Consider the following 14,051-nt stretch of genomic DNA (forward strand, 5'->3'; position numbering starts at 1 on the left):
GCCATAATTCCAAAAGATACATGCACCCCAATGTTCATTGCAGCTCTATTTACAATAGCCAGGACATGGAAGCAAACTAAATGTCCATCAACAGAGGAATGGATAAAGAAGATGTGGTACATATATACAATGGAGTATTACTCAGCCATAAGAAGGAATGAAACTGTGCCATTTGCAGAGATGTGGATGGAACTAGAGACTGTCATACAGAATGAAGTAGTCAGAAAAAGGAAAACAAATATCGTATATTAACACATATATCTGGAATCTAGAAAAATGATACAGATGAACCTATCTGCAAAGCAGAAATAAAGACACGGACATAGGGAGCAAACGTATGGACACCAAGGGGGGAAAGGGGGCAATGGGATGAATTGGGAGGTTGGGATTGACAATATATACACTACTATGTATAAAATAGATAACTAACGAGAACCTACTGTACAGCACAGGGAACTCTACTCAATGCTCTGTGGTGATCTAAATGGGAAGGAGGGGATATATGTATATGTATAGCTGATTCACTTTGCTGTACAGCAGAAACTAACACAACATCGTAAAGCAACTATGCTCCAATAAAAATTTTAAAAAATTAATTCAAATTCCCAAGGCATTTTAATCTCAGTAAATCAAAGTTAAGCAACTTGAAAGCTTTTGTCTTTGAACATAGACCTTCACTTTTATAAAGTTAAGTGCACATAAAATAGTCCTTACAATAATCTTTCTTTAATAACCTATGATGATAATATGCTTATTTCTAGGTTGCAAACATGTACTTGAAAATATCTATTCACTTGAAGCAAACTGAAACAGTTTAATATTGAAAGTATATCAAAGCTGTCAGTTTGCATAAAAAATACTACTAATATTAAATTAAATGCAAGAACTTAGAACATTTTAGTTATTAGTATAAATAAAATAATATTTATATTTCTAGGACTTCTAACAGTTTACTGAATGCTTTAATATTTGTTGTGTTATTTGATCCTCAACAAACCTAGTAAGGTAGATAATAATATTGTTATTATTACTTCTTATTCCATTTTAGGGAGGAATAAACTGAGATCTATAACTCTTAAGTGACTTTCCTACGACCACACAGTTTTTAGCTGGTCCAGATATTTAAATGCCCTGTTCTTTCCACTATGCCACCAAAGTAGTGACCTACTTTGATAACAGATATTATGTTGCCTTCAAACAGACTGCGTATTAATTTCTAAGAAAAAATGTATAGACCTCAAAATTGTCCACATACAAAAATCACAGGCAGATGCCAGTGATAGGAGCAAAATTTTAAAATAAAAAAATCTCCCAATTTTATTAGATGAAAAAGTGAAAAAATATCAATTTTTTTCCAGTATAAAAGATGACAATATTGTACTTCTTAAATAAAATACTATGGTATCTGATATCAAAGAGAAAAGATAAAAGTAATATTCATTAAAATAATCAAGCCTAGAATTCAGGCCATCAGTTTCAAATATACATTGGGTTAAAATTATTTAATTTCACAAGTATTTGGTGAACAGCTGTACTCAATACTGCCCCGCAGAAACCAGTTTATAGAATATTCTATAATACCCTCTATGTAAATTAAAAAATGCTCTCTAACTGACTAAATAAAAGAGACCAGAATGCTCTTTCGTTTGGTACTTCTGTCCTTTTTATAGCCAGTGGTAACAGTCAAACTGTCTATAATAAGGCCTCAAATTCCTTTCCAATTTATCCTCTTATACTGCTTGTGGCCTGAAACACTTACTTCCTTCTCCACTCCTCAGTTTTCCTGTATTTGGGCTTTTAAAAATGGTCATATATCTACCTAGAATGCTGCCTCTTTCTTGGTCTTTGCATATCAATCCACGTGTCTTCATATCCCAATTGTATGCACTCTTTTCATCTTCTGAAGTTCCAACACACTTTATTTCTTTTCTATCATTTGTCACTCTCAAGCTGGCATTGCAGATTTTGGGGTTTGGGGCTTGAATCTCTGCCTGGAATGTAAACCCTCTGAGTGCAGGGCCTGTGCTCCACTGGTCTTTGCATTCCCAGTGCCTAGCATAGTACCTTGCATATAGTAAATGCTCAGTGAATATCCTTTGAATGAATATTAGATGATGCCTTTGAGGTATGACAAAATTTTGAAGAACATATTTAATATTTTTTAAAATTGATCTCACATTTGCATAGATTTGTCTTTTCAATTGCTTTTCTAAACACTGTTAATGTCATAAATAAATAATTTACTGTTTGTTTATTATTGTTTATCATCAATTTGCTTATTTTCAGTTGTTATTATTTATTTATTAATTTATTGATGCATAAACCATATCTAGGGCATCATAGCAGGCAACATCTCCTCACAGAACATCACATTCTGTATTACCAGGACAACCCCTGGGCTGGAAGGGACAGACATTTTTATTACCACTTTGCAGAAAAACTATAAATTGAAGTCTGAAAGATGAAGCAACTTCTCAAAGTACACAGTTAATTTTTCAGAGGTTGGACTACAAAGCAAGTCTCTCTGTGCTCATGTTAAATGTTAATAAAGTATTGATCTATGGTATTCTATTTCTTTGAAAACTGACGACCTCTTGAAATGATTTATAAAAAATTTCAAACAGAAACCTGACAATACGAACACCCCTTTCTAAGCCATGGCAGATAAGAAAGTACGACCTTACATTCTAATGATATGACACCAATCAGCATGAAAGGAATCACACATGAAACAAAAGCAGGGCCACTGAAAATTTCAAATTGTAAAATTACAAGGGAAAGAAGGGCACCAAGTCTGATCGGGAGCTCTTTTTAGAAAGTTTCTTTTCCCAGGATTTAGCATTTCCCAGACAGAAGTTAGCAAATGAACTAAGTGAACTAACATCGATCATTTTATGTAGTTTCTTTAAATACTCTTGGCTCTTTGTACCCTAGCAGTTTCATTATACTTTGAAAAATAAAATCCTTTTAGGAACCGGCCACACCTCATATGTCAATTGTGTAATGAGAGATAATTTCTCTTTCACTTCCTTCTTCCCTTGGTTATCAATTCATTATACCTAATTAAGGTACACATCTTACTATACAGTTGAGTACCCTTTGATATAGTTCTGTAAACTTTGAGGTCTATCTTGATTTGAGAGAAATCTTATGGCTAAATTGAGAAAAAGGAGGGGGATGGGAGTTAGCAGTTTTGAACTCCTTAAGGGTGAAGGAAAGAACAAAGCCGCATTTTTACAATTTCGTACTTAACATTGTCTACATTTTACCCCTCCGACAGAATTTTAAGGAATAAATAGTAAATACTCAGTGTAGCCAGCTCTGCACTACATCTTTATTTACCTTCATATCCAACACGAACTATTTCCCTGAACATAGAAATGATTGCCTGTAAGGCCCACATATGACAAGAGTTTGCTCTCACTTAAAATTGCTTTGAATTCAATACTTCAGAGTAACTTCAGATGAATTTCACACTTATGTCTCATTGAATGTAATGAGCCAGAAGTATGAGTTTTATGAGGATGACTTGTTCATGGAGGTCATGAGGTAAACGACTCGAAGCATAAAAATTGTATTTTTCAGAAAGGTCTGGGGAGACACTGGTGGGACAGAAGAAAAGTGCAAATGGTGTGCCTGGCTAGTGACCGTCTTCCCTGTTCCATCTCAAATGTGCTGAAGCACAGCTGGGGCCAGGGCAGGGGCCCCAAACCTGGTGTGTGAGTGGGTAGAGAGGGAATGCCGGAGGGGGTGAGCCAAGAACTTGACACTTCAAAGCTCTGAATGTCTTAGGTTGGCCTCCATTAGGGATCTCAATATTGGGGTGGCATAAAGATCAGAGTGAAGTTTTGGAAATGCAGACTTTACATATTTGGTTTTCTTGTTTCAAAATTTTGATTTATTCATAAAAAGGTTATAATGTGATCTGCAAAAACACAAACTACATTCATGACTTAGAAACACTTAGAAAACTTAACAGTCCCTTTAAGCAGCAGAGACTCCTTATCCTTTACTGTTGAAGATATAAAGTTTTCTCAAGAAATGCTTCGGGAAGTCATAAGGGCACGATCACAGGTTCCTCTCAAAGGAAGCAACAAACTAACTCAGATAAGACCTCAGACAGTGGTGAAGCGGAGGTTTGTTGTTATTTTCGTGTTATGCAGATGCCCCTTCTTGATAAATATGTGGTCTAAGATGTGGTCTCAGTTCTAGTGAGTTACAAGTTCATGCCTTGAGTTTCTCTTAAGGGAATAAATCATTCAACTTTTTTCATTATCTTGCACACTATTGCTGTGAAATGGTAGCCTTTGGCTTCAGGTGGACACATGCTCATGGCGGATTGATCCATCTGTATTGATACCCATAATAGTTTTATTTTGGTATTCTCTTTCATCTAAGATTTCAAAGGACTCTGTAAATGTTTCAGTTAAATTTTGTAGCAAACCTCTTAAAAAGAGAAGTAGGAAAAAGTCTAAGCCTTCTTATGTGTAAGCTCCTTGAGGGCATAATTTTCATGATCGGAGTAACTCCAGCTCACTAGACATAGTAATATCTTCAACATTCAATAAATATTTACCATCTGCTTTAAAGGTAAAATGTACGAGTGTTCTTCCTATTCCATCTTTAATTATCCCACGCCCTTAAACTAATAAAAACTTCCATTTTCATGGTTCCTTTATATTATTTAGTTCTATGTCCCTAAGAAAACAGAAATCTAATAAACTAATGAAACCTACAAGCTTAATAATATACTGCTATTGCCAAAGATATCTATATTTTGAAGGAGAGGCTATGTCTTAATTTACTTAGAATAAATGATCTAACTATGTAAGGTACTCTGGATGGACTTCATCTGTGACATATTTAAGTACTCAGTTAATTGTAAATCTTATGACAGTGGTAGTAATAGAAAGCTGATTTATATAAATATTCTTCTAATTTGGGGAATTTGTGTAATTTGTCAGATTCATTGGGGGAATGCATTTGGTGGCCAGGAGTGTCTTCTGGTTAGGGTTATAAACCACACCATATTATCCAGAAGAGATGGAAAGATGATTGACTTTAAGTGAATTCAAGTCTATAGACAGTAGTAGACAGTCTATTGCTGTCCTTGTCCTAGCTATAAACTAATCAAGCAACTCACATGAGAGCTCGTACAAGGAAAAATTCATCAAAATAAGTTATGTGTTCATGTGCTTAAAGTCATCATGAATTAAAACTGATTCATGTTAGTAGATCATGTAGAAGCTATAAACAAATAATATTTTAGTGGGATTAAGGTCCTATAGTATTCGATCATTTGTCACAAATTTCCTTCTGTAAAATGAGGATTATAATAGCACCAAACCATACTGCTATTGTGAAAGTTAAATGAGTGAGTTGATGAATAGATCTGATGCGGTGATGAGATGGTCTCCCACATCCAAAGCTGGGATATATGGCTGGACAAAGGAAGTTTTTCTGCTTCCATCTCTCTCTCTCTGTCTCTCTCTCTCTGTGGTTTGTACCCTGCACTTAGCATTCTGAGGCATTTTCATGGTTAAGGGAAAGGAATACTGGACATTTGAAATGGATTTATGGATGCTATGCTAAATTCACTGTTCATGTGCTTCCAACAGAATGTTCATTTTCCAGTGGCTATTACTATATAGCCCCATCCTAATTAAAATAAAAACATATAAGAACTGCATCAGAAAGGTTTAAAATACTAGCACAAGAAAATAAGAAAGATCAGAAGACCAGGAAAATACAGTGTTTGTGTCTGGTTTCTGTTTTTGGTTTGTTTTTAGGTAATGAGCAAATTTTGATTATTTATTACCTGATTATCTTGAATTATAAATTACCAAGATGTTCCCCTGCCTCTATCTTGCTGTCTGCTTTTGAGCCATCTTACCAATAACCTAGGCTGCCAACATATGAGGTAGCCAGAGAAAACAGAAGGAGCTAAAATGAATAATTTTTTTCTTTGCTTATGAGTATGGTTCAAAGTTGGAATGGATTAGGGTGAAATTTTGGTGAAAGTCAAATTTAAGGATTATTTTTATTTATTCATGCTACTGCTTTGTTCTATTACTATAATTACTTAATTAAAAGTTCATTGAACATAGTTCAGTGGCTCAAATAAGATCTAAACACTAGACCTAAATTTTTACAGATTAGAAACTTTCATATCATGATTTGGCTCATTTCTCATTTTGAGGTTAAGTGCATCACTTATATTCTCTGTACTTGTTTTCTACTCTATAAAATGAGGAAAATAATATCAACTTCATCTTTTAACGGAATATTATATATTAAAGAGTTTGTGAAAGGCACTGATGATATATCATCCCACAAGAACAAATGATTATTCATTATGATGCTGCAATTTTTATTACAAATGCAGTGTGGGTAACTGCGGTGCTGACTTCAGTTTAGTTCAAATGCATATTCCTCCCAGGCACTGTAAGTAAGGGCTTTGTGCTGTGGTGTAAATACTTAATAGTTTACTTGCCTAGCATATGATCTCCAGTTTAGGAATTACAATGTGATTCTTCTTACTTTCTCATCACAGTTGCCTGAATACAAAGCACCCAATACTATGTTATGTTGATCCAAGAAAAAATTTGAAAGACTCAAAAGCATGGTTCCTGACTTACTGACAGTTATTAAAATCAAACCCTTTCTTTATCATCAAGTGTTCCACATACAAATGTGTTATAGCTGTCTATAAACCTATAAAATAGCCTATTAGCCTCTGCAATATGGAACAAGAGACAATCACTAAGGCAACAGAACAACAGTAAGCTCACATGACATCAGCATACTTAATAGATTTTAAATGAGAAGACTTCTTACCTAGCATGCAAACACATTTGACATTCTGATCAGGGTTTTCAAACAAGATTTCGCCACACCTCTGAAATAGAAAGAAAGCCATCATTATTTTAAGATTTCCTATCAGGGTTCCCAAAGCAATATGTCCATGCAACCTGACATCACCATGACATTATTCTGCTCTTCATGTTTTCTTTAGTTGCCTGAGTCTAGGGACTTATGTCACGAGCAGAGACTTTCCTCGTAGCAAAATATTTGAGAGGTAAATTGGGGACAGACTGTTCCTGCATGCCTCATGCCCCTGCCTCAAGCTGATCTGTGTGTTCCTATGAGGGGTCATGGCCAGAGACGCACCCAGTGTCCAACAGTTTCTATTTCAATGAAAGATACACAGTCTGTTAGATCTAGTAATCTGAGGTTAATGACTCTCAAAATTGGCTCTTATTCAGTACTGAAATTATCCTAAGCTACCTACTCTGTAATTAAGCAGACATTTTCAAGTACAAACCTAGGTGGCCTACACTTAACTCTCTGAACTTGGGAACTCTGAAGTCTCTGCACAAATAAGGAAATGATGAAAAAGTGGCATTCATAATCCTTTTCCAGAAGCATCGACTCATGGAAATATCAACTCTCTTATCTACATCTCAGTTTTAACTTGCATCTTAACATTTCTGTACAGGGAAAACTCCAGAGATACAATCAGTTATTTAAGAATAGACCACATTTATGTATATGATTGACAAATGGTTAGTACCTGAATGTATAAATAAATCCTCCAAATCAATAAGAAAATAACAAATAATCCAATGGAAAAGTGGATAAAGGACATAAGCAATTCATGGAAGAGGAAATCTGAATGGTCACTAACAGAGAGGATATATTCAACCATACTAATCATCAGGAACCAGCAAATAAAAGATAAAACGAAGCCTATTTTGAGCCCATTGATTTGGCAAAACTTAGAAATCTGGCAAAAACAAGTTTATCAAAAATGTAAAGAAATGGATCTTCTCACACACTGTGGGTTGCAGTATAAAATGATGGAACCATTTTGGAGAAAAACTGGCAAAATCTTACTAGATTTCTACTTATTACTTACTAGATTTCATTCTTACTAAGTTGAAATGTGCATACACTATGACATAGCAGGTCATCTTCTAGAATGATAACTACAGAAACTTTACTGTTCAGCTACAAAACAGATAAATGTTAGTCAAACATTGGAGTGCTATATGGCAGTTAAAAGTGAAAATGGGAGGAACACTCCAAAACTCATTCTAAGAGGCCACCATCATGCTGATACCAATACAAAGATGTCACAAAAAAAGGAAACTACAGACCAATATCACTGATGAACATAGATGCAAAAATCCTCAACAAAATACTAGCAAACAGAATCCAACAGCATATTAAAAGGATCATACACCATGACCAAGTGGGGTTTACCCCAGGAATGCAAGGATTCTTCAATACATGCAAATCAATCAATGTGATATACCATATTAACAAATTGAAGGAGAAAAACCATAACATCATCTCAATAGATGCAGAGAAAGCTTTTGACAAAATTCAACACCCATTTATGATAAAAACACTCCAGAAAGCAGGCATAGAGGGAACTTACCTCAACATAATAAAGGCCATATATGACAAACCCACAGCCAACATGGTGGAAAACTGAAACCATTTCCACTAAGATCAGGAACAAGACAAGGTTGCCCACTCTCACCGCTATTATTCAACATAGTTTTGGAAGTTTTAGCCACAGCAATCAGAGAAGAAAAAGAAATAAAAGGAATCCAAATCGGAAAAGAAGAAGTAAAGCTGTCACTGTTTGCAGATGACATGATACTATACATAGACAATCCTAAAGATGCCACCAGAAAACTACTAGAGCTAATCAATGAATTGGGTAAAGTAGCAGGATACAAAATTAATGCACAGAAATCTCTTGCATTCCTATACACTAATGATGAAAAATCTGAAAGTGAAATTAAGAAAACACTCCCATTTACCATTGCAACAAAAAGAATAAAATACCTAGGATTAAACCTACCTAAGGAGACAAAACACCTGTATGCAGAAAATTATAAGACACTGATGAAAGAAATTAAAGATGATACAAATAGATGGAGAGGTACACCATGTTCTTGGATTGCAAGAATCAACATTATGAAAATGACTCTACTGCCCAAAGCAATCTACAGATTTAATGCAATCCCTATCAAACTACCAATGGCATTTTTCACAAAACTAGAACAAAAAATTTCACAATTTGTATGGAAACACAAAAGACCCCGAATACCAAAACAATCTTGAGAAAGAAAAATGGAGCTGGAGGAATCAGGCTCCCAGACTTCAGGCTATACTACAAAGCTACAGTAATCAAGACAATATGGTACTGGCACAAAAACAGAAATATAGATCAATGGAACAGGATAGAAAGCCCAGAGATAAACCCATGTACATATGGTCACCTTATCTTTGATAAAGGAGGCAAGAATATACAATGGAGAAAAGACAGCCCCTTCAATAAGTGATGCTGGGAAAATGGGACAGGTACATGTAAAAGAATGAAATTAGAACACTCCCTAACACCATACACAAAAATAAACTCAAAATGGATTAACGACCTAAATGTAAGGCCAGACACTATCAAACTCTTAGAGGAAAACATAGGCAGAACACCCTATGACATAAATCACAGCAAGATCCTTTTTGACCCACCTGTAGAGAAATGGAAATAAAAATAAACAAATGGGACCTAATGAAACCTAAAAGCTTTTGCACAGCAAAGGAAACCATAAGCAAGATGAAAATACAACCCTCAGAATGGGAGAAAATATTTGCAAATGAAGCAACTGACAAAGGATTAATCTCCAAAATTTACAAGCAGCTCATGCAGCTCAATATCAAAAAAACAAACAACCCAATCCAAAAATGGGCAGAAGACCTAAACAGATATTTCTCCAAAGAAGATACACAGATTGCCAACGAACACATGAAAGAATGCTCAACATCATTAATCAGTAGAGAAATGCAAATCAAAACTACAATGCAATATCATTTCACACTGGTCAGAATGGCCATCACCAAAAAATCTACAAACAAGAAATGCTGGAGAGGGTGTGGAGAAAAGGGAACACTCTTGCACTGTTGGTGGGAATGTAAATTGATACAGCCACTACGGAGAACAGTATGGAGGTTCCTTAAAAAACTAAAAATAGAACTACCATACGACCCAGCAATCCCACTACTGGGCACATACCCTGAGAAAACCATAATTCATAAAGAATCATGTACCACAATGTTCACTGCAGCTCTATTTACAATAGGCAGGACATGGAAGCAACCTAAGTGTCCATCAATAGATGAATGGATAAAGAAGACGTGGCACATATGTACAATGGAATATTACTCGCCATAAAAAGGAACGAAATTGAGTTATTTGCAGTGAGGTGGACGGACCTAGAGTCTCATACAGAGTGAAGTAAGTCAGAAAGAGAAAAACAAATGCCGTATGCTAACATATATATATGGAATCTAAAAAAAAAAAAAAAAGGTCATGAAGAACCTAGGGGCAAGAGAGGAATAAAGACACAGACCTACTAGAAAATGGACTTGAGGACACGGGCAGGGGGAAGGGTAAGCTGGGACAAAATGAGAGAGTGGTAGTGTATATATGGACATATATACACTACCAAATGTAAAACAGATAGCTAGTGGGAAGCAGTTGCATAGCACAGGGAGATCAGCTCGGTGCTTTGTGACCAGTTGGAAGGGTGGGATAGGGAGGGAGATGCAAGAGGGAAGAGATATGGGGATACATGTATGTGTATAACTGATGAACTTCGTTATAAAGCAGAAACTAACACACCATTGTAAAGCAATTATACTGCAATAAAAAAGTTAAAAGAAATAAAAATAAAAGTGAAAATGAATTAGGGCTACATATAGTGTAAAAACATGTTATATGTATAATATACACATATAAATATATAATATTCAAATTGTATAATATTTAAATCTTATAAAATATATAATGTTCAAATCATGTAAAATATATAATATTCAAATCATATAAAACATATATAATGTTTAGGGACTTCCCTGTTGGCGCAGTGTTTAAGAATCCACCTGCCAATGCAGGGGACACGGGTTCGATCCCTGGTCCGGGAAGACCCCACATGACGCGGAGCAACTAAGCCTGTGCGCCACAACTACTGAGCCTGTGCTCTAGAGCCCGGGAGCCACAACTACTGTATCCATGTACCACAACTACTGAAGCCCATGTGCCTAGAGCCCGTGCTCCGCAACAAGAAAAGCCACTGCAATGAGAAGCCCGCGCACAGCAATGAAGATCCAACGCAGCCAGAAGTAAAATAAATTAATAAAAAAACCCAAACATATATAATGTTTATATCATGTAAAAGTATCATACTAGGTAAAAAAAACTGTCTCCATGTTTTAATGAAGTTAAAAATATCTAAAAATAGCACATGTTGTTTATGGATACATTAATTTACAGAAAAAGCATAAAAACAGGCAATGAATAAGGAACATCAAATTCAGGGTAGGGGGAAGATATACAGAGTAATGAAATGTTGGAGGGCATACAGGGGTTATCAACTTTTTCTATAAAGATTTGTTCCTTATTCTCTGTTTTCTGTGCTTGAAATATTTCATAATAGGAAAGAATTGTCCCCATTTGCAACACTGTGAATATAAAAATGGCCCTTCATATTCTGCCTCTCTACACACGTCTCCCATGGGCTTATGGATGTCATTTAGTACCAGGCTGGACTTGTTTTTTTTTTGGACTTGTTTTTACCATTTATTTCCTTGTCTTTAGAAAGACTGAGGGCATCTATTTTGGTCCATTTTCCTCTTTCTTTCACTGTTCACAACTTGGTTAATTCCACTCCCGTCAATCTTTATTGTACTTACACTTAAAATATTATAAGACAAAGTAATTTCTGGGCAAAACGATTCCCAGATGAAAGAATTCCTATTCTTCACACCTAATGATGCAACCTCCTGGTACACAGAGGCACAGGTTGAGAGGAGAAAGGATGACCCAACTACATTCAAATCAACCCATTTTCTGGGATGACCTACACTGTGCACAGAGATGGACAGTTGGTTCAGGACCACGAAAAGGAAGGAAGCTGCTGGCTTGTTAGACTCCCTTGGGCAGGTCAAGCGAATGGACTGTGGAGGAGGAAGGCTGGGTGCGCCCGAAGGTTGCAAAAGTGCACTGAATACTAAACAGAAAGTACATAGCATGAACTTTTTCCCTGGCTACTCTGCTGAACTAAGTATCATGTGATATTTATCATGTATTTAATCTCTTCAGACTTCATTTCTCTGTAAATAACATGGGGAGGCTAATAGATGCCACAAAGTCAGATCAGAGAGCAAATGTGAGGATTAATGATCCGTGGAGTCTGATCTGACTCTTGCTGTTTTGTTTGTGTTTTGGCAGAGTTTAAACCCTTTCGAATTGCTAAGATCCATTTCCTGTATTACCTGCTTTTTAAAGTGGTATTTTTTTTATGACCTGAGTTAATCATTATTTTTAATTGAAAGATCAGATGTTTCTAAAGTGTTTTCAGCCTCTTGGTGAAACAAAGTGCTAGGAAGCTCTATCAGTCCATATTCTGGGTCCTACAGGGAAATAACTCTGGAGTGATTGCCTGCCCTTTGTTAAGGATGAAAGCCCACGCACGTTCTAGGATGGAAGAGCGCTCCTTCTTTAATTGCAGGGGCTCGCAGTGGACGGCGGCTAACTTCCCACAGCTACCCAAGTCCAAGGGCAGCCTTACATATACCCCTTCTAGACGCAGGTGGTGTGGGTGTGGGTGTTCCATGGGGGTCTTGCTCCCTTTCCTGGATGCTAACAAATCCAGGAGAAGTTTGTAAAATTCCCGTGAAACTTGCATTCATTAAAAGCCATGGCCTGCCTGGGTTCAGTGACCACGCAAGCTAATGACCAAGCAGCAACAGTGGGTGCGGTGGCCCTTCCAGTGATCACAAGACAGTCCTTTTCCTTGTCTTCATCTCCCTGGCTATCTGGGAAATGGCTGAGGCACGTCTAACTAATTCTGTAATTGCCCTGCTTTGTAAAGTTACCTGATGATGGTACCAGATTTTAAAGCAACGCCCAGAAGGGAATCTGATTGTTCTCAGTTCTCAGGACTTGAAAGAAACCAGATTTTTTTCCAGTGCTTTTACTCATTGATACCAGTGTTTACAGGGCCTTTGCTGCCAGGTTCCTGCTTGCTGTGCAACCCAGGGTGATGACCCAGTTTAGGAGATTAATTGGGCTAAGCCACAGGCTTCAAGTCTCAGAAAACCACAGGATCTGCCGTGGGGGAAGGTCCCATGCCTTCCTGGGTTCTCAGGGCTGCAGCCCTCCTCGCTTGTGGCTCTTCCTGGTCATGCATGCTGGGACTCCCCAACCCAGCACCTTGCTGCTGGATGACCCTGACTTTGATCCGGTTCTGATTACCAAGCTTCTGCCTGATTCTCAGAATCCCATCTCTCCAAAGAATCTCCATCTTTGTTTTGTCTTCTGTGCCTAAAATAATGAGACCACCTTGCCTTGCTTGTTTCCATCACTCCCAGCTAGCAACGCCCCTACATAACGACATGGTTACTGAAATTCCTATCCAAGGGGCTGGAGCCCTGCTAGCAACAGGGAGTCTCCTGGTACACGCTCTCCTCCCATAGCACAGAGGCTATGCTACATATGAGCTCAGGTGTTCGTATGCCTATTTTCCTCATAGACCATGACGAATCAAACCACTTTCATTGTTAGCATTTTTAACATGTCTCATTATTATAACCTTTGTGCCTTATATATACCAGACCCTTAATAAATATTTGTGAACTAGCTAAAATTTCTTTAGCCCATACTGTGGGCTAAGCATTGCTCTACGGGCTAAGCTATGCATCTACCATCTTGTTCTCTGATCATACCCTTTTAAGAGAGTAGAAAATTGAGGCACAGAGAGTACTACTCACTATAGAATACACCCCGCACCCCCCCGCACCCCCGCCAATGAGTGAGAGAATGAAAGCTGACAGCTTACTTAATGCTTGACTAGATTCCCAAATACTGGCTACTGCAGGCTTCGATATTGCCTTGGCCAAGTACACCAGGTCTATTTACAGCCCCTCCTCTCATTCATTAGTCACTGCTGTTTGCACGAGTTGCCACCTATTAGAAT

General features: G+C 37.1%; 1 protein-coding gene across 1 annotated transcript in view; it reads right to left on the bottom strand.

The window, feature by feature from the left end:
- The window catches only part of PDE7B (phosphodiesterase 7B), a 221,742-nt gene extending 214,823 nt beyond the window's left edge, over positions 1-6,919 (bottom strand). The window contains exon 1 of the mRNA XM_060029923.1: positions 6,838-6,919. Within this exon, the coding sequence (XP_059885906.1) occupies positions 6,838-6,919 (82 nt within the window). The remainder of the gene's footprint in view (positions 1-6,837) is intronic.
- Positions 6,920-14,051: the final 7,132 nt, after the last annotated feature.

Source organism: Delphinus delphis, chromosome 14 (genome assembly GCF_949987515.2).
Source record: "Delphinus delphis chromosome 14, mDelDel1.2, whole genome shotgun sequence".
Lineage (NCBI taxonomy): Eukaryota > Metazoa > Chordata > Mammalia > Artiodactyla > Delphinidae > Delphinus > Delphinus delphis.